Source organism: Chrysochloris asiatica, unplaced genomic scaffold (genome assembly GCF_000296735.1).
Source record: "Chrysochloris asiatica unplaced genomic scaffold, ChrAsi1.0 scaffold00201, whole genome shotgun sequence".
Lineage (NCBI taxonomy): Eukaryota > Metazoa > Chordata > Mammalia > Afrosoricida > Chrysochloridae > Chrysochloris > Chrysochloris asiatica.
In genome coordinates this window covers 2,745,767-2,767,600 of record NW_006408719.1, presented here as the reverse complement: position 1 = coordinate 2,767,600, position 21,834 = coordinate 2,745,767, and the positions used below count along the sequence as shown (strand labels likewise).

General features: G+C 37.8%; 1 protein-coding gene across 1 annotated transcript in view; it reads left to right on the top strand.

Moving 5' to 3' along the window:
- Positions 1-21,834, top strand: part of BRWD3 (bromodomain and WD repeat domain containing 3) — a 240,297-nt gene that overhangs the window by 71,489 nt on the left and 146,974 nt on the right. The window contains exons 7-8 of the mRNA XM_006872503.1: positions 16,245-16,405; positions 18,391-18,612. Of these exons, the coding sequence (XP_006872565.1) occupies positions 16,245-16,405; positions 18,391-18,612 (383 nt within the window). The remainder of the gene's footprint in view (positions 1-16,244; positions 16,406-18,390; positions 18,613-21,834) is intronic.

Below are 21,834 nucleotides of genomic sequence, written 5' to 3'. Positions count from 1 at the left end.
CCTGCCACTTTGCTGAATCTTCCAATGAGGTCTAGTAGCTTTTTTACTGAGTCTTTGGGGTTTTCTACATATAGGATCATATTGTCTAAAAGCAGGTGTTTCTTAATGCTCTACAACCTGTTGTTGTTTAGTGCCATAGCATCAGTTCTGACTCATAGTGACTCTGTGTAGGGTTTCCAATGAGCAGCTGATGGTTTTGAATTGCCGACCTTGTGGTTCAAAATCCAGTGCTGACACCAATGTTCATAGCTGCACTATTTACAATAGCAAAAAGATGGAGTCAGCCAAAGTGCCCATCAACTGAAGAATGGATAAACAAGCTGTGGTTTATGCTACCTTGTAAAATAACAAGGAAGCTGCATGCCACTTCCTAACATGGATGAACCTTAAGAGCATTTATGTTGAGTCAAATTAGTCGGTCACAAAAGGAAAAATACTGCATAGGACCACTAATGTAAAAGACTAAGAAAAAGAACCCATACTAATCCACTAAAGTGGATTCTTAGTTGGTTACTAGGATGTAGGGGTAGGGATAGGGGTGGGAGTGGAAGGTGGAGCACAGGGTAGGGAATAGACACAGCATAATTTGGGTATTTGGTAGGGGGGCAATATACAAGTAGGGAGAGGGGAATCGAAGAACAAATCAGATGGGAGAACAATTAGACAGGTATGAATGGGCTAAACGGGACAGAGGTAAAAAATGATGTAGGCACAGCTTTGGAACAACAGATCTCTGGAATACAGAGACTGAGACATGGATGGAATGGGGAAAAGGGGGGAATAATGTTAAGATGCTTGGCTGTCTTTTGAATCATGGTTTTCCTTGCAATATGTTATGAAACAGACACTGGAGGGGGCGAGAAAGGAATAACCAGAAATATCAACATGGAAAGTCTGTAAGCCTGTCTTCTGCCTATAAGTGATTGGAATACCTAAAATGGGGCTACAATGTGTCCAATGAAGGAGGTTTCCTGAGGAGCGTCTGCATTACATGGGGTTATGGGTGGAAGCCCTACCTTCAGAGACTGGAAATTTTCCACTCGAAAGGACAAGCAGAACAGCCGGGAGCAGCTAGAAAACCAGAAGATACTTCCTGAAAGAAGGACCTACAGGAAAAATACAAAACAATATGGGCAGTCTGACTGTTACCACAAGAACATGCAGGTTGCTTGCCCATGAGACATCAAGGCAAGTGGTTGGGTCCTCTCAGTGCAAATTCTCTTCCAAGACTAAGATGCAAGGGAAATATATGCTATGATTGGCAACCACGCACGTCACCCAGAAGGGGAAGTGACCGAAGAACATCAATGAAGTGGCGAGCTAAGCCCTACATCGTTCAGCAAACTACTGTGAACCTGGGTGGAAACCTGGTCGACCAGCAGCGAGGCAAGACCTGGGGACTCATGGGCTCACAGTCAATGACACAGCCACAGAGGACTAGAATGGAGAGCGGGGTGGCCAGCCGATAAAAAGAGGGCGGACAGACACAAGAACACCCACACTTGTAGATGATATCCTTCTGACCTAGCTTCAATGACTGGATGAACAAAGCTTAACCCGAAGAAGAAAGAAGAGAAAAAAAGTGTCATATGATACAATTCGATAAACATGACCTACACCTATAAATGCAGTAGCTCAAAAGAGGAAACAAAGCCCTGTGGCAAGAACTATTCCCACCCCCTCCACACAAAGGGTAGACAGGGATGGGCAACTTGGACATTGGCTACCTAAAATGGGGGGAGGGATACTAAGGTAAGAAGTGACTGGCTTACAAGCTTTCAAGAGGGAACCTTGATCCAGATGGCGTGAAGGAAGGTAGAGTCTCCAGTGAATAGTATACAGCCTGTCCAGGAAGGGCTGATGAAATGAAATACAGATGAGTCTCTTGTGATGCAATAGTGAATAATTGTTATCAGGATTGATTGTGAGGATTGGAAATCTAAAGGTGGACATTTTGTAGCAAGGAGGGGAGTGATTAACTTTTCAGCCTAGGACCATCTATAGAGAAAAGCAGAGAGTGGGATCCCTACCCAGAGAAGCAGTGAGGCCTGAGATGGAGGCAGAGAAGACGACATCAAGAGATGGAGTGGCTGGGGACTTGGGATCCGGAGAGGGAAAGGGGCTGAGGACTGTGGGGGGGGGGTGCAGGCTTGCAGGGTACACCCTTTGGTTGGGTGAGGATGCATGGACGGGATGGTAACTATTCCAATGAAACGATAGATAATAGAATGAATATAAAACTAATGTTCTCCCATGTAGACTATCACACAATTCACAATAAAACATTTATTAAAAAAAAAAAAAAATCCAGTGCTGATCCTACAGTGCCACACAGAGTCCTGTGCATTCCTTTAGTTAGCACATGTGGAGAAAGAAAAGTAAAAATTCAACAGTACTGGTAATTATTGATCATTAGATGTCATTAGTTAAGTTTTATTTGTGATGCTTAGCAGACAGTCTAAAAAGGGAAAATTTAAAAAAGGAAAGGGCTTTAAATCAATGTTTAACTTTTAAAAAGTCATCAATTGCAGTAGTGCAGAGGCTTAGGTTTTGAGAGGACTCACCTTAAACTGCCACTGAGAGCCAGGGAGGCAGCTGAAACACAACGGGCTCTTTCCTTAGTACCATTAAGTTCTGGGTCCAGTGACTCTGATGCAGTCAGTGTGAGGTGCCTTTGAAATCCTGCTGACTAGTTCATTTAAATGTCATTGAATGAAAGCACACTGTAAAGGTAAAATTAAGAGTTTTTTTTTTAAGTCCAGGAAACAATCATACTGGGAAGACATCCAAATTCACAGAATGAAGATGGTCATATCATTAGATAATGACGACATGTGCATCCTCGTACAGTTAAGTAGGAACTAAAGGTACAAAATTATGATTAATTTAAATACTATCAGGGGAATCATAGATAGGATATTTGAGAGTAGGGATTTAGTAGGTATTGGGGGGAAACATACATGTCGGATTACATCATTGGTTGGTGCTAAGTGCCTTCAAGCCGGTTCTGACTCATAGTCACCCTGTATGGAGTTTCTGAGGAGCAACTGGTGGGATTGAACCATTGACCTTGAGGTTTGCAATCCAGTTCCACATCATAAACTCATAATTTTATGGTTAGAACATCTAGCATCAACTACTACTTAATGAGAACAGTGGTCCACAAAGATCATTTAGTATAGAAATCATTATATTTGTTGTTGGTCAATGCCATTGAGTAGGTTTTGACTAATAGCGACCCAGTATTAGGGTTTTCAAGGAGCAGTTAGTGGATTTGAACTGCCAACCTTGAGGTTTGTGGTCCAGTGCTTATCCTACAGCACCACACCAGGACATGATTGATTATGAGTACATAATTGCAAGTGTATATGCTATTCAATTAATCACAGAATAGTCACAAGACAGTAATAGAACAGGTTTTCAAGCATGTCTTTTTCTGGGGTTCATTGTAAAGAAGACTTTTTGATACTGCTGTGTGTCAACCAACATCCTTCAGGCTTAGGCTATCATGTCCTGAATTTATTTGACCATAGAGGAAAGAACTGGGCCAAAGGGAATGTATTTCCTTTATGGCATCTGATTAAGTCAGTACAAATGTTACAGAAACTGCTGTTAGACAAAGCAACTTTAAAATGCAACATGGATTCTAGACTTATGTCAAGGCTGTAAATTGGAGTTAAGGCTCTGCTTTCAGACTTCTCTAATTCCATACACCAAAAGCCTCAGATTTTAGATTTTGTATGAGAAAACTCAAACCTTCAACCTTTCAATAAACAATAGCTGACTGTGTTAATTCTTTGCACCACCCAGGGACGTCCGTTTTCTTTAAATGTTTCATGGGTGTAAAAATGACACCAATCATCCCTCCAACAGCACTCTAGTCAGCTGGGCTTGATATTTCATTGCAGTGCCCACGCAGCTCAGAAGCAATACTCAACAAGTTACTGAGTTCATTAAGAACATTAACAGGTTATAATGCATAGTCAGAAATTCTCAGGACATGACTCTTGAAGTTAGGACAGCCTCTCTTCAGCTTTTCCCACAGGCAGGTGAGTAATGCCCAATCAGTAATACAAACCTTCTTTAGGGCTGCTGATAAATACCCACAGGATACAACACTTAACTGTCTGGAGGCACCCTGCTGTGCAAGCACACCTCCTGTTCAAAGTCACTCAGCTTTACTTGTTCTATTGCCTGGGAGGTTGATTCACTGCTCAGTCTCATGCTCTGGCTCTTGGTTCTGCTGCTGCTGCTCCTCTGCCACTTCGTTGTTACTCCTGTGTTACAACTTTTTGTCTCTGAGTTGAAGCGATTCAGTGCGCACAAATTCAGGGTTTAATGGACATGCTCCACTGGTAGTGCGTCTTTGATAGTAGTGAGATCATCCTCCTGCTTCTTAGAGGACTTATTTTATATCCATGTTAGAGTTCCAAGTTTTTACAATTACAGTTAACCCTGTTAACAATCTGAAACTCACAACTGAAACATATAATCCATCCATCAGCATCTTCCCCCACCTTTTCTTACCCAGACCCATTAGGAAAAAATTGTTTGATGAGCATTTACCAAGACTGGCTAGAAGAGACATTAAGTGATTCATAGCATCATAATGGTTTGCCACATAGCAAAGGGATTTGACTTTCTTTTTAAGTGCAGCATCCAAGAGTAGAATCTGGGCAACTGTTGTTTTGGCTGCTGTTAATAGACCCAAGGTTCATGGTGACCCCTTGCACAACAGAACAAAATACTACCTGGCCCTGGACCATCCCCATGATCGATTTTGGGTTGAACCTTTGTGAGTTGGAGTTTTGAGTTTTCTCAGAGTCTAAAATCCTATACAGTACCACACCAGGGCATCCATATATATGTTGCTATTGTTCAGTGCTGTCGAATTGGTTTCAGTTCATAGAGACTCTGTCTAGGGTTTCTGAGGAATGGCTGATAGGTATGAACCACCAGCCTTGCAGTTAGCAGTCCATTGCTTATCCTACAACACTATACCATGACTCCGTATATATAGAAATTTATATCAAGGAAATGGCTCATACTCCATTAAAGGTCGAGTACTCTAAAAATTTGTACAGCTCACCAAATGAATATTCTTGAAAGATAACTAATCTCTTTACTAGAAATGTTTAGGAAGTTGTTGAATGTCATTGGGCTAGAAGGTGGTGATAGTCAGGGAGTGGCTGTTGCTTATCAGGGACTCCTCTCCTAGGTGGGGCGACTCACTGGTTCCAATAGAAACCTAAGAATGCTAAGTCATTGCTATGTGCACTACCATATTAGAATGATGTCACAGTGTTATCTAACCTTTGAGTATATTTGGCAAGTATATTTGTTCTGTAGTAGTATTTAAGTACTTTCCCCAAGTGAGGGGTAGAGGGAAAGCACACATAACAGGGAGAACAGAAAGACATAAGGGAGAATGGAACAGATACAGGAGAAAGCTCTGAGAGAACAGAGAGGCAAGAGACTAACTGAGATAAGATCCTTATGATTTAATAGTGAGTAATTGTGAGTAGTTGAGACTGTCACAATTGTAAAGGTAGAAGTTTTGTAACAACAACTGGGGAGTAGTTAATCTTACAGTCCAGAAACAGAGAACCATCAAGGGAGACAAGCACAAGCAGAATGCGGGACCTTATCCAGAGAAGCAGTGACACCAGATTTCGAGGCAGAAATGGGGACATGGAGAGAGGGAGCAGCTGAGGACTCTAGATTCAAGGAAAGAGAGGGACTGAGAGCTGGCGGCCAGGAGGCAGGGTTGCTGAATGTGCCCTTTGGTGGTTTAAATTATATATGCCTGCGTATTTAAAAAAAAGAGCTGAAATGAATAGAGAGAAATACTGTTAACTGATGGTACGTGGAGGGGATTATAATCATTGTAATGAAACAGTATATGGTTTGTTGAATATAAAACTGATGATCTGTCCTGTAAAGTTTCACTCAAATCACAATAAAAACTTAAAAAAAAAAAAAAAAAAAAAAAGACTCCATGAGGCCCCTTCCTCTGCACTGACCACTGTTTTGCTGAATAAAAGAATGAGCCATCTCCCCACCATACCTCAAATGTTCGTTTGGCTGCCAGTTCCAGCGAACCTGTTGAGTAGGGGTGCTGAAAACCCCCGACCCACTCCCACTCTGCAATACAAATGGCCATCTGGTTTTATGGTTATAGAAAGGATATTTTGTTGAGGGGGAAGGTGGGTCTAAAAGTGGTTGATCCTAAAGTTGCAGAGTATCAATACCACCTGGAAAGTTTATTAGAAAGTACATTTTTAAAAAAGTTTTTATTGTGAATTATTTGATAGTTTACATGGGAGAACATTAGCTTTACATTTATCCTATCATATTTCATTTAATTGCAATGATTACAATCCCCTGTATGCATCATCAAATAACCAAAGGCCCCCCGGCCATCAACACACAGACCCTCTCCCTCCCTGAGGCCAGAGTCCCCAGCCATTCCATCTCTCTATGTCTTTGCCTCCATCTCTGGCATCACTGCTTCTCTGAATAGGGCCCTGCACTCTACTCTTCTCCCTTGACGGTCCCAGGGACCTCCGCTCCTGGACTGCCAAATCAACTACTCCTCTCCTTTTGTTACAAAACTTCGACCTTCACATTTCCAACACTCATAGTCAGTCCTAACAGCAATTATTCACTATTGAACCACAAGAGTCTTATCCCCATCTCCTTTCATCAGCCCTGTCCAGACAGATTGGAAACCACTCAGTGGAGATTCTACCTTCCCCTGCACCCTATGGAAATAGGCTTCCTCTTGAAAGTTTGTAAGCCAGTCACTTCTTGCCTTAGAAAGTACATTTTGAGAATTGTGTATTTTCCCGCAGATCACTTTTCTTCATTAAAGTATTTTATCCCTTTCTAAAATTGGATAAATGATAGAAGATTTGCCCAGTAAAATGTAAATTTCATGAGGATAGGGATCTTATTTGACTTGTTATAAATTATCTCCAATGTTTAACACAATATTTTAGCTCATAATATGTGATCAACAACATGCTTAAAGAAGAAAGGCAATATTTCCTTTGATAGCTATTTATTGGTCTCTATGACTGTTTTTACTTTTATAAGTATTCAGATTATTCAAAGAGGTTGTTTAATCTTCCATCCCATTAGCATCCATTCAACTCTAGCTGTCTTTCAATAGGAAGCTGCATTACTGCTATTGTTACCATAAATCCTGCATTTCTCTAAATGGAGCCCTGGTAGGGTCACTATGAATTGGAGCTGAACTCAATGGCATGCAGCAGCAATGCTTTTGTTCATAACTTGTTCCATCCACTGTAGCAAAAATCAACTCTTCACACCTTTTAAAGCTTTCCACAATCCTACACCCAAGTAAATCATCCACAGATAAAAATGAGTACCAGATCCCAAAATGAACTTGGTCCAGACAGGTATTACTCAGGTCTACCGTTTCGATTTCCAGTTTTTAAGTCTAGTGTCTGTTTGCCCATGGCCAATGTTTAAGGTTGTTTAAGACCTTACCAGCTATTGTCATCCCTCTTCGGCAGTAACTGATTGGAAGATTCCAAAGGCAACATCGCATCCATGATTAGCTATGCCCACACTAAGGTGATTCCTTGCTTGGAAAAGTGGTCTCTGTGATTTTTAAATTTGTAAAATATTTATTATAATAGATGTATTATTTTGTATTGCTGGCTGGGTGCAAATCTCTAATCTGTGGATTAGCAGTCATGTGTAAAGTTTGCACCACCTAGGGACTTTCTTTGAATCTTAAAATAATTTTGATCTTTCAATGATCTAGGTCATATCATAATTTGTGTTTTATAAAAGAACAGTTCAGAAACTTATCGTGTACAATTATAAAGAATGGTTTAGGAGACATGGATCCTGAATAGATTAATGTATACTTGCATACATTTTATACATATAAACATTTAATGAATTTATCTACTAGTTGAGTTTGTGAACATTGCTAAAGAAATATATTTTGACATGAACCTTAAGTTTCTCTCAAAAAGAAAGTTCTTAAAAAATTGTAAGGTAAAGTTATTATTTGCTTCTCTACTCCAAAGAATGTACTGTATAGTTGATAGCTGCATCTCATTACCCCAGATAGAAAAGAGTCAACTATGTTGCTAGGTGCCATTGAGTCAATTCTGACTTATGTACAATAGAACGAAATACAGCCCAGTTCTGTGGTATCCTCACAATTATTATGTTTGAGCCCAGTGTTGCTGCCACTGTGTCAATTCATCTTGTTGGAGGTCTTCCTCTTACACGCTGACCGTCCACTTTTATTAGGACGTCCTTCACCAGGAACTGGTCCCTTCTAATAGCATGTTCAATCATCTTCACATCTAAGGAGCATTCTGACTATACTTCTTTGAAGACAGATTGGTTCTTCTGGCAGTCTATGGTACTTTCAATATTCTTCTCCAACACCATAATTCAAATGAATCAATTCAATTCTATAGTTTTCCTTATTCATTGTCCAACTTTTACATGGATATGAGGCTTGGGTAAGGCACACCTTAGTCCTCAAATTGACAGCTTTGCTTCTGAACACTTTAAAGAAGTCTTTTGCAGCAGCTTTGCCTGATGCAATGTGTCATTAGATTTCTTGCTGTTTCCATGAACATTGATGTGGATCCAAGCAAAATGAAGTCTTTGACATCTTCAATCTTTTCTCATTTATCATGATGTTATTTATTGGTCCAGTTGTGAAGATTATTGTTTTCTTTACATTGACATGCAATCCATACTGAAGGGGCTTTGTTCTTCATCAGTATTTCAAGTCCTGTTTGCTATTTAGCAAGCAAGACTTTTTTATCTGCATATTACAGGTTATTAATGAATCTTTCTCCAGTCTTAATGTCAAGTTTTTCTGCATACAACCCAGCTTCTTAGATTATTTGCTCAATGTGCATATTGAATAAGTATGTTGAAAGGAAGCCATCCTGGTACACACCTTTCCTGATGTTAAACTATTCAGTATCCATCCTCTTCCCACTATCCTTCAAGTGCTCACCTGTCCTCCCCTGATTCTTGTTTTTAGGTGCCATCAGGTCAGCAGCAACTCATAGCGACCCTATACACAACAGAACAAGACACTGCCTGATCCTGGGCCAACCTCACAATTGTTGCTACGCCAGAACCTATTGCAGCTGTCACTGTGCCAATCCATCTCGTTGGGAGTTTTCCTCTTTTTCTCTGACCCTCCACTTTACCAAACATGATATCCTTCTTCAGTAACTGTTCCCCCTTGATAATATGCCTGAAGTCTGAAAGACGAAGTCTGACCATCCAGGCTTATAAGGAGCACTCTGACTGTACTTTTTCCAAAACAGATCAGTTAGTTCTTTTGGCAGTCTGTGGTACTTTCAATATTCTTCTCCAGCAACTCAATGCAAATGTGTCAATTCCTCTGTAATCTTCCTTATTCACTGTCCAACTTTCACATGCCTATGATGGTATTTAAAATACTATGGCATGGGTCAGGTGTACCTTAGTCCTCAAACTGACATCTTTGCTTTTTAACACTTTAAAGAGGTCTTGTGCAGCAGATTTGCCCAGTGCAATACGTCATTTGATTTCTTGACTGCTGCTTCCATGAGTGTTGATGGTTGATCCAAGAAGAATGGAGTCCTTGACAACTTCATTCTTTTCTCCATTTATATGAATGTCATTTATTGTTCAGGTTGTGAGTAATTTTGGTTTCTTTACATTGAGATACAATCCATACTGAAGGCTTTGGTCTTTGATCTTCATTAGGAAGTATTTTAAGTCCTCTTCACTTTCAGCAAGCAAGGTTGTTTCATCTGTTAATGAGACTTCCTTCAATCCTGATGCCACATTTTAATTCATATAATCCAGCTTCTCGGATTATTTGGTCAGTATACAGATTGAATAAGTGTGGTCAAAGAGTACAATCTTGGTGCACACCTTTCCTAATTTTAGTCCATTTGCTGTTCCCTTGTTCAGTTCGAACTACTGCCTCTTGGTCTTTGTAAAAGTTCCTCATGAGCATAATTAAGTGTTCTGGAATACTCATACTTCGCAATGTTGTCCATAGCTTGTCATGGTCCACCCAATCCTTTGTGTAGTCAATAAAACACTAGTATTCTCTGCTTTCAGACAAGATCCATCTGATGTCAACAATGATATCCCTTGTTCCACGTCCTCTTCTGTATCCGGCTTGAACCTCTGGAAATTCTATGTCAATGTACAGCTTCATTGACATTTTTTTGTATTACCTTGAGTAAAACTTTACTCTCATGGGATATCAATGATACTGTCCGATGATTTCCACATTCCAGTGAGTCATCTCTCTTTGGAATGAGCACAAATTTGGATCTCTTCCAGTGCCTCTAGTGCGGCATCAGTTTGTTGAAAGATTTCAATTTGTATTCCATCCATTCCTAGTGCCTTGTTCTTTGCCAGTGCTTTCAATGCACCTTGGTCTTCTTCCTTCAGGATCATTGGCTCTTGATCATATGCTAACTCTTTAAATGTTTTAACATCGACCATTTCTTTTTGATACAGTGACTCTCTGTATTCCTGACATCTTCTTTTGATACTTTCTGCATTTTTCAATATTTTTGTCCATGTTGTTGTTGTTCAGAGCTGTTGAGTCAGTTCTGACCCATAGCGATCCTGTACAAGATTTCTGAGAAGCATCTGGTGAGTTTGAACCACTGACTTTGCACTTCAAACCAACTTTATAATCCAGCGCATTAAACCCACAGCGCCACACCAGGACTCCTTACTGCAAGTTGAGGTTTGAATTTTTCTTCTGTTCCCTCAGCTTGAGAAATGCTGAGCATGCTTTTACCTTTTGGTTTTCTAACTCCAGGTCTTTGCACATTTGGTTATAATATTTGACTTTGTCTTCTTGAGCTGGCCGTTGACATTTTCTGTTCAGCTCTTGTACCTCCTTACTTCTTCCATTTGCTTAAGCATCTCTGTGCCAAAGAGCAAGTTTCAGAATCTATTCTGACATCCATTTTGGTCTTTTCCTTCTCTCTTGTCTTCTTAATGACCTTTTGCTTTCTTCCTGTATGATGTTCTTGATGTCATCCCACAACTCTTTGGTCTTTTGTCTTTAGTTTCTAATGCATCAAATCTTTTCTTCAGATGATCTCTAAATTCAGGTGTGATATATTGAAGGTCATGTTTTATCTCTCGTGGACTTGTTTTCATTTTTTTTAGTTTCAATCTGAATTTGTGTATTAGCTTGCCGACCTGCAAACTCGTGTATTCCACCACTGTCTCATGTCATCATGAATTATGGTAGTAGGCATTCTTCAGTTGGTAAACTATCTCATCACAGGAGCTTCTGGCATATCATTCAGGGTGGCCCGCAGATGGCACTCTGGACATAGTGAATCCCCATGGGGGCTCTGGAGCATGTAGATGCTGTCTGAGAATTTTTTGAGTGTTGTAAATGTGAAATGTCAGTGAAAAGTAGGTATATATACTAAAACTCTTGGATTTATTACATAATTGCAAAGAACTACCAAAGAAATGAAAAGGTTTAATGGTGGTAATAAATAATGTAGTGGAATTAAAATCAGACATAGGGATTTGGGAATTTTTTTCTCATTTATTTTATAGGCAATCCTCAGATTAAGATCCAGTTCCGTTCCTAAATCTCCGTTTAAACCAATTTTTACATCAGTTGGAAAAGTTAGCTTATCTTCAATATAATAATAGAGTAATTGTAATAATAATGTTTTGATCTATATACTCACAAACTAATGGCTTTTGTTATTTTGAGCCATTGCATGTACCTCTGATTTTTACTATAGTAGATTTTACAGGATTGCTTCATAACTACAGGTTGTATGCAAGTAAGACATTTGTAACCCTGGAGCTCCTGTAGTTTTTTTTCCATATTAATACTCTATTCTGCTTTGCTATGGTGGAAGTTAAATTGCTCATCTTTAAACCTCCATTTAGTAACTCTGATTGTGTAGTGGTCACATGTCGGACTGCTAATTTCATGGTCAGCAGTTGGAAACTACCAGAAACTCCGTGGGAGAAAGATGAGGCTTTCTGATCCTGTAAAGATTTACAACCTGGGAAACTATACAGAGTCACTATGAGTCAGAACTGATTCCATGGCACATAACCACCACCACCACCAAACCTCCATTATGGTTGCTGTAGAAGCAGGAGGAAACAATTCACTCAAATACTGTATTTGATAGAGACTTTCAGATAAAATACAATAAGTGTTCCTGTATTGTTACTGTTGACAAAAGGAAAAGCTCATGGGAAAAATGGAATTTTTCCATGAATTTTTTGAATCCCCCTTGTATACATGTGCATATTGTTTTGGTGTGCATTTTGTTTAAGTGAGTGTGTTATTTGTGAAAAATATGCTACTCTTGTTAGATAATCTGTGTAAAACAAGAATGGATAGTACTGTAAAACAGAAACTTCATGGAGAATACATGTAAAAGTGAGTGTTGATGTAATTCCTAAGTGTCTGGAGCCTAAGGCTTGTTAACATTACCTAATGACTGAGAAATAAATCAACAGATATTATCATCTGAGGTACTGAGTAAATAATGTTTTAAAAATTGCTGAGAAGGAAAAAGGCATATATGACAATGGTGCTGTCAAGTATACTGCAAACCTTATGCAAGAATTTTTTTGAAGGGCTATCAATGATGACTAGGGGAGACTTGTGTTTGAGATTAAAATGTATTATAAAGAGTATAAGAACACATAGCAGCTGGTTTCATTTCTCTTATTTCTGTCTAGCCTTTATCCATATACGTATGTGTATTTTTACATAATTTAAATCATAGTCTACATATAATTTTATGTTTATGTCTTACTTTATAGATCTTAAATTGTTCTATACTGTTACAGATTTTATATTTTAATCATTAGTATCTACATAGCAGTCTATTGAATATTCTGTAGTTTAAGTAACCATTCCCCTGTTTTTGAACTTGTTTGTTGTTGTTAAGTGCCCTAGAGTTGGTTGTAAATATTATAAATAGCACTCTAGTAAGCACTTTGCTATGCAAATTTTTTTTTGCTAAACATTTATACCTCTAGGATAGGTTCCTAGTTGTGGGACAGTAATTTGTGTATTTTCATGACTCTGGAAATGAATTGCCAAAGTATTTTCCAAATGTATCATATAACTCTATAGTGCTACTAGAAAAGTAGATGTATACCATTGCAACTGGCAGCATTAAGTCTTCAAATTTTTTTTAATGCTATTAAATTTGTAGGTTTAAAACGATACCTTATTTTTGCAATTGGCATTCTTCGATAGCTAGCAAAAAAAGTTTTATTATTTTCTGAGACTTGGTTTATTAGTTGTATATACTGTGACTTAACTCTTAATTTATTCTACCTACTTGCCTGTTGGGTTTTGGTGATCATAAGTTTTATGTGTATTTTTAAATATTAAGAATTTGCCATACTTTTTGCAAGTGTTTTCCATTTTTGTCTTTTCAGTTATTATTATTATTTTTTTAAAGGTGTTTTAAAAAGTAATGCTAAATTATGTATACTATGCTGTTGTTAAATGCTGTTGAGTCGGTTCCAACCCATAGCTACCCTGTATAGGGTTTCCTAGGAGCAGCTAGTTAGCTTAATTACTGACCTTGTGGTTCAAATCGACCTTGCAATCCTGTGCATTAACTCACAGTGCCACATGGAAGTGCATATAGTATTCAGTAATTGTTCTTAATTTAAAAGTTTAGACCTTAGGAGGTTGTTAAGTGCCATCAAGTCGGTTCTGATTCATACTGTTTAGGGTTTCCCAGGAGTGACTGGTGGGTTTCAACCACTGACCTTGCAGTTAGCAGTTCAGTGCTTAACTTAAAGCTCCACATGAGGTCTTAAATATGAATTCTTAATGGAGTTATGTGATGTTTATAAGCTATGTGTTTTTATGCTAAGTTGTATTCCTCTGAGGAACTCAAATATTTATTGGATGATTGAATGAAGTAAACAGTTACCAGAAAGTAAACAGTTACTAGAAAGGAAATCCACTCAATGGCTCTCTCTGGCTCTGACTCTGTGCCTATTTCTGCTCCCCTTCTCAGAGTTTCTTTTCAGTTTTGTTTTATTTTGTCTTGATAATGTTACTGTTGTTTGTTTTGTTTTTATACATTCAAGCAATAATTCTCAATCCTGGGAAGTTTTCTCCTGTAAGGGAACGTTGGACAAATAATTTGGCAATATTTTTGATTGTTACAATTTGAGAAGGGATGGACTACCGGTGTCTAGTGAGTAGAAGCCAGGAGTACTGCTTAATGTCCTACAATGAACAGGGACCCCCTAATCAAAGAATAATCCAGCTTTAAATGTCAGTAGTTCCAAGACTTAGAAACTGTCTAAAATAAAATCCCTTTCAGTGTCCATCTGCAAAGTATGGAGTGAGCAACACAAAGTAGAAGAAATGTTTGACTAGAAGAGGAGAATTACTGCTAAAGACCCACAGTTAGGTTTGTGCAGTTTTCTAGAGACTGATATTGGTAAGCCACTGCCAGGAAAAATTTTTCTTACCTAGTACTGTTGTTGCTTAAGAAGCTCTGGTAGCGTAGTGGTTACAAATCGGGCTGCGAACCTTAAGGTCAGCAGTACGAAACTACCAGCTGCTCCGCGGGAGAAAGATGAGGCTTTCTACTCCCGTAAAGATTTACACCCTCGGAAACCCTATACAGGGTCGCTATGGGTCGTAACCGACTCGATGGCACATAACAACAACAACAACAGTACTGTTGCTTATACACATTCCACCATTTTTACTCAGCTTGTCACAGTATTACATAACTACTCAGCTCTCTGACTTGTTTTTATAATTTACTTCTAAAATTTTGCCGATTTTGTTATTCATCATTCATTTTTTGTCACTTTGTCAGTTTAAAATGGCCAGTGGATCTACCTTTGCTGAAAGAAAGACTTCATTTCTCTTAAGATTGTGAGACATTGAAAGGTTTCATATTTTTGATTGTGGCATGGTTCTAATTTTACTAATCTAGCTAGGACTCAATTCTCGCCTTAATTTTGCCTTGCTTAAATATAAAGCTATTATTACTTGCATTATTAGATGTGGTGTAGTGACTTTGCACTTAGAGGTATCTTGTGTTTTGATTCAAATATAATTTGCTGAGTGTTAAGTATTTTCAGTGTAAAAGGGAACTCTGGAGAAATTTCACAGGGCTAATGGATGGTTGTAAATCCTTACATGGGAATGAAGATTTCCATTTTCTGAAAGTGAGGATAATTCAGGTAGTATTTGTAAGAGAATTTTGTAGATTTATGCTTTATTGTAACAGCTTAAAAACAAACAAACAAAAAATACAAATAAGGCAAAGCATACCAAAAAATGAGAGTTTCTAAGATGACCTTATAGGAGATGAAGCCTCAAAAGTTCATTGTTAACTGTGAGAGTGTCTACATATTAAAAAACCAAAAGAGGAGAGCTCATAGGCTTTTCTAGGTTTGTCTAAACCTAGAAAGAGTTGTTTGCTACCTAAAACTTAAGTGGTGTCATAGGTTCCCTTCTCTTTTCATTGTACAGGGCTCTTGTATTATTCTTTAATGCTTAGGGAAAGCTGATTGTATGATGTACAGAGGTGAGGGGGTGAGACATAAGTTCATTTAAAATCTCTGTATAAGTTTTAGTATGTGTTATACTGAACCAAGTATAGTTTTTATTCTAAAACTTCTTCATGGTATAGTAAGATTTACCTATGTATTTAAAATCACTGTTTGACTATAATGTACTGAGAAAATGGAAATGGAGTTGTGCTTGAGAAGCCGTAGTAATGCAAGCAGAAAAGTTAGGTCCATGGAATATATCAGAAGAGTATTATTAGTGTTTTCTTATGTTGTTGGTGTTGTTGTTATGTGCCGTGGAGTCGGTTCTGACTCATAGCGACCTTGTACAGGGTTTCCGAGGCTGTAAATCTTTACGGGAGCAGAAAGCCTCATCTTTCTCCTGTGGAACAGCGGGTAGTTTCAAACTGCTGACCTTGCGGTTCACAGCCCGATTCGTAACCCCTATGCTATCAGAGCTCCTAGTTTTTCTTATAATGGACCTGAATTTATAAAATAATGAAACTTGTAAGAGAATTTAGACTTTTCATAGGATAGAATTGCTATGCTGTGTGTTGTGTACCCTGTTTTGTTTGATCTTAATAATTCTGATTTAACTTCATGAAGTAGGTTTCACTTTTAGTTATTAATAAGTAAATCCCTTTTTTTTTTTTTTCCAGTGAGTATCACATCTGCCAGGCAATTAACTGGATGTAGTCGTTTCAGCCATATTTTCCCTTCATCTGCTTACCAGCACATTAAGATGCATAAGAGAATTCTGGGGCACTTATCATCTGTCTACTGTGTAGCATTTGACCGAAGTGGAAGAAGAATTTTCACAGTGAGTTTAAAATTTATGATACTCTATTATATTAGAGATGTATAATAAAGGTGACTTCATAGCATTACAGTATGCTTTATAAGGAATCCATCCTTTTTGAATATGTAAATATAGAAAAGGGTGATTAGAAACTGAAAATATTTTCTCATGCTATATGAGTAAATGGGTGAAATATAATATAATGTCCATTACCTTTTGTGAATTTGAATGGGAAAAATTAAATCTTTAGTTATATATCCTACATGTTGTTGTTCAGGGCTGTCGAGTCGGTTCTGACCCGTAATGATCCTGTATAGGGTTTCCGAGTGGCTGGTGGGTTTGAACTGCCTTTTGGTTTAAACCAACCTTGTGGTCCAGTGCTTGTTCTACAATGCCATTCCAGGACTCCATTCTGTATATAATCACCTCATATTCTAGAGGTGGTTGATTTATGTGAAACAAGCTTAGTGTCACAATTTTATTTCATTCATTCCATTTTAGCAAACATTTATTAAAATAAAGTTTCCATTTAGCATAATTAATTCCAGTTTTACTTATCAACTATATTATTATAATTGAACAGTGAACTACATATTTAATTATAATTGTTTTGTATATATTGCTTTGATTTTTGAACTGGTTCTTTTTTAAATTGTGTTTTTTATTAATCAGATCATATTGTATGCTTTTGAGGACAAAATTGGAGCACACTAATATTTCCAGGGAGTCCTGGTGTGGCTCTGTGGGTTAATGCGCCGGACTACAAAATCGTTTGAACCAGAAGCTTGGTGGTTCAAGCTCACCAGTTGCTCCTCGGAAACCCTATACAGGGTCGCTATGGGTCAGAATCGACTCGACGGCACGTAACAACAATAATTCCAAGAGGCTCAGTCTCATTGCTTCAGTACTAAGTAAACATAGAAGTATGGGTAATTTCATGGCTTTATTTTTGCATTTGGAGTCCTGATGTGGTGCTTGGGGTATCATGCATTGAACCCAAAGGTCAGTGGGTCAAATTTACCAGCAGCTTCTCAGAAACTCTATACTGGGTCACTATGAGTGGAAACTGACTCAAAGGCACTTAACAATTTTTGTATTTATATGCTGCAATTGAGGAAGTGGTTCGTTCTTGGAGAAGTTGAGATTCTTGGAGTTCATTACAGGTTCTTATTTGACTTATTTGTGACTCCAAATGTATCATCTCAGTATTTGCATGTTGATGATCATGATGACAATGTAATTGCTGTCTTTTATAAACAGATGATTATAAAATAACTTGTCAACCACATTTAAAGGACAGTTGCTTTGTACTATTTTTTTAAGCTTTTTTGAGATTCTCAGTAGGAAGTTTAACTCAGTATTTTCACTAAACATTATTAATAAGTCTCATGTTTACTGAGAAATGCATGTGGACTTTTAAGTTATATTTTTAAGTATTTATAGAGTATTCAAGTGATTAAGTTAATAAGGATGTCAGGCCAGAGGTGGTGGGTGGGGTGGTAGTTTTGTGCCATGGAGTTGGTTGAGATTCACAGGGACCCTGTGTAGGGTTTCCAAGGCTGTAAATCTTTATGGGAGCAGAATGCCTCATCTTTCTCTTATGGAGCAGCTGATAGATTTGAACTTCTGACTTTGTGGTTAGCAGCCCAATTTGTAACCCACTACACTACCAGAGCTCCTTCAGGTCAGAGACACTTAATGCCAAATCACTTAAAAGTAAGTTAAAATATTTTGAGTTTTCTAGATTGATAATAGTACTGAGGAGAGTTTGGATAGTATCTTCAGTGCTTTCATTTGGGCATTGTTTATATTTATTACGCAATCCATATTGTACAGAGAAGAAGGATAGTATTGAAAGTAATTTAATACAATCTTCCCTTTGCTTTTATGCTTTTTTATTTTGTCAAGTTTTGTATTGTGTGTGTTTGTGTGTGTCGACCAATTTTTGCTTTATTTTTAAATCTGCTTTTTATTTTTTAATTTGCTTTACTTTTGTTTTATTACAGGGTTCAGATGACTGTTTGGTAAAAATTTGGGCTACAGATGATGGGCGTCTCCTTGCTACACTGAGAGGGCATTCTGCTGAAATATCTGACATGGCTGTTAACTATGAAAACACTCTGATTGCTGCAGGGAGCTGTGATAAGGTTGTAAGAGTGTGGTGTCTTCGAACTTGTGCACCAGTTGCAGTCCTTCAGGGACATTCAGCTTCTATTACTTCCATACAGGTAAGAAAACTGAAACCACACATCCAGTATATATAATGATGCAAATTATTTTATTTATTTATTTATTTGTTTATTTATTTTACTTTGCATGGGTAATATAAACAGTGGCAACAGAAAGACATTGTTCTCTTAAGGACTTTGCTCCTCATCTTCAGACAGATTTTTTTTTTTTTTTCATATAAATATAATCCCTTTAGAGTTAAGTAAAATAATGATTAAATACGTTTTTCAAATACAGTACGAAACAATATATGTATCATTCTCTTCAGTTTCTGAAGAAAGGAGAAGAGGAGTTAAATGCCTTTTGGTCAAGATATAAAAAAGTTCTGACTTGAATGTTGGAATTTTTTGTGGTAACATTTTATGTAAGATCCATGTCACTCAGATGTAGTGTGTGTTGTGTCTCTATATAGTTTCATGATGTTGATTAGTGCCATTGAATCAGTTTTGACTTGGTGACCCTGTATAGGGTTTCCAATGAGTGGCTGGTGAATTTGAACCATTGACCTTGTGGTTCAAACCAACTTTGAGGTCGAGTGCTTATCCTATAGTGCTACAACCAGACTCCAGTTTAATAATGTTGTTGTTATTAAGCGCCGTAATGTCGGTTCTGACCCATAGCAACCTTATGTAGGGTTAACAAGGAGCAGCTGGTTAGCTTTAACCGCCGACCTTCCAGATCAAACCGACTTTGCAGTCCAGCGCATTAACACAGAGTGCCACTCTAGGACTCCAGTTTAATGATATTGTTGTTGTGAAGTGCAGTCGACTTGATTCCGACCCATAGCGACCCTGTATAGGGTTTCTGAAGAGCAGCTGATGAGCTTGAACTGCCAACCTTGCAGTTCAAAAGGCTTTGCAGTCTAGTGCATCAACCCACAGCGCCACACCAGGACTCCAGTTTAATGATAGAGAATGTTTTATTCTTAATTTCAATGACTTCTGACTTTCATTTCCATGTTTGGCATACAAATTCATAAAATAGGTACATTGGCTTCTTTAAAATATTTGTCATATAATGTTGTTTTTTACCAGATGGTGTTATGAAAAGTTCTGTAAAACTCCAAAATCACATTTATCCAATAAAAATAAATAAGCAGATCTTTGTTATCTTCTTTAAATCTGTTGAGAGCAAAACAGGAATCCTTCTGAAACTTTTATACTTAGGTCAAGGATACCACTTTTGTGGATGAGACACTTAATTCTAATTTACTTTACTGTGTTCATTAGTATGTCACCCACTGTTTTTATGTACTATTTTAATAGTTTCATCTATTTTGGTGAGCTAGCAAGAATTGAGTCCAATGTGATTGTAAATGTTTATGTCAAAATTTTGACCAGTTGAAGTTACTTCATGAATTTTGTATGGGTATATTACTGGTTTCTTGTGTTCTCACTTTCCTATCTGATTATTTCAAGAATTTGTAAATACTCTCAAGTCACAGAAAATAATGGCTATTTGATTACACTGAAAAATATTTATGGTACTGTTTGGCTCCTTCATAGTTTTGTTTGCTAATTTTCTCTGTTTGTTTGCTTCTGCACAGTTTGAATGTTGGAGTACTCTAGAGATGCTTTCTGTATCACACTCGTACTGTTGGTGATCTCACTGAGTCTCATGGCTTTAAATATAAGCTATAGGCTGACTGTGTACTTTATGTTTCTGTCTTGGACCTCTCATTTAGCTCCATACTAGTTTGTTTAACCACCCCTTGGCATTATCAACTGGATTTCTGTGAGGCATCTTAAACTTAAAAATATTCAAAAATTAATTCACCACCTTTTCTTCTTTGGATTTGCTCAGATCTACTCCTCTGGATGCATTCCCCATCTCAGCAAGAAGCAATTTCATTCTACCAATTATTAAGAGTAGAAACTTTGGGGTCGTTTCTCACTTTTTTTTAATCTTCTTATACCTCATATCTGTAGTCCTGGTGTGGCTTTGTAGTATAACCACTGGACTGCTAACCGCAAGGTTGGAAGTTCAAACATAACCATCTGCTCCACAGAAATGCTATATAGGGTTGATTTGAGTCGGAACTGACTCAGTGGCACTTAATAGCAATAATACCTCTTATCTGACTGATCAGCAAATCATATTGACTGTCATCAAAACCACTAATCAGAGTTTCTATGAGTTGGAACCGACTCGACTGCACTTAACAACAATGGAACAAAATGAGAGTGTGGTGGCTCTGTAGGATAAGCACTGACCTCCAAACCACAGGGTTGGCAATTTAAGCCCACCAGCCACTCTACAGGAGACAGATGAGACTTTCTGCTTCCGCAAAGATTTACAGCCTCGGGAACTCATACTGATTCGATGGCATATAACAGCAACAATAAATGCACAAAATATTGAATGACACGGGAAGCATCAAAATAAGATGGAAGGAATTAACAGAGTAACTGTATATCCACCAAAAAGAATAGGTAGATGTTCAGTCATTTCAAGAGGTGGTACCATATGATCAGAAATGGATGGAATTTAAGGAAGAGAAGTCCAAGATGTACTGAAAGCACTGGTGAAAAACAAGACTCCACCAGTTGATGGAATACAAATAGAAATATTTTAACAAAGTGATACAGCGTTGGAGGTGCTCAGTTGTCTGTACAGAGAAATTTAGAAGATTACTATTTGGTCATCCTATTGAGAAAGATCAATATTTGTACCCATTCCAAAGAAAGGTAACTCAACAGAATGTGGAAATCCTTAAACAATATCATAATATCATATGCAAGTAAAATTTTTCCGAAGACAATTTTAAAACAATTGCAGCAGTAAGTTGGCAGTGAGCTGCCAGAAATTCAAGCTCTCTTAAGAAGAGGATGTGGAACCAGGCATATTATTACTGGTGTCAGATGAATCCTAGACATATTTTCTTGACTATGCAAATGCATTTAACTGCATGGATCATAACAAATTATGATTAACATTGAGACAAGTAGGAATTCCAGAACACTTAATTGTGCTCATAAGGAACTTATAAGTAGATCAAGAAACTGTTGTTCGAATAGAATACCTGGGTACTGTATGATTTAAAATCAGAAATGATTTGTGTCAGGGTTGTAGCCTTTCACCAAATTTATGAATCTGTATGCTGAGCAAATAATCTTAGAAACTGTATTTGAAGAAAAATGTGGCATCAGGATTGGAGGAAGATTCATCAACCACCTGCAATATGCAGATGACATAACCTGGCTTGTGGGCAGTGGAGAGGA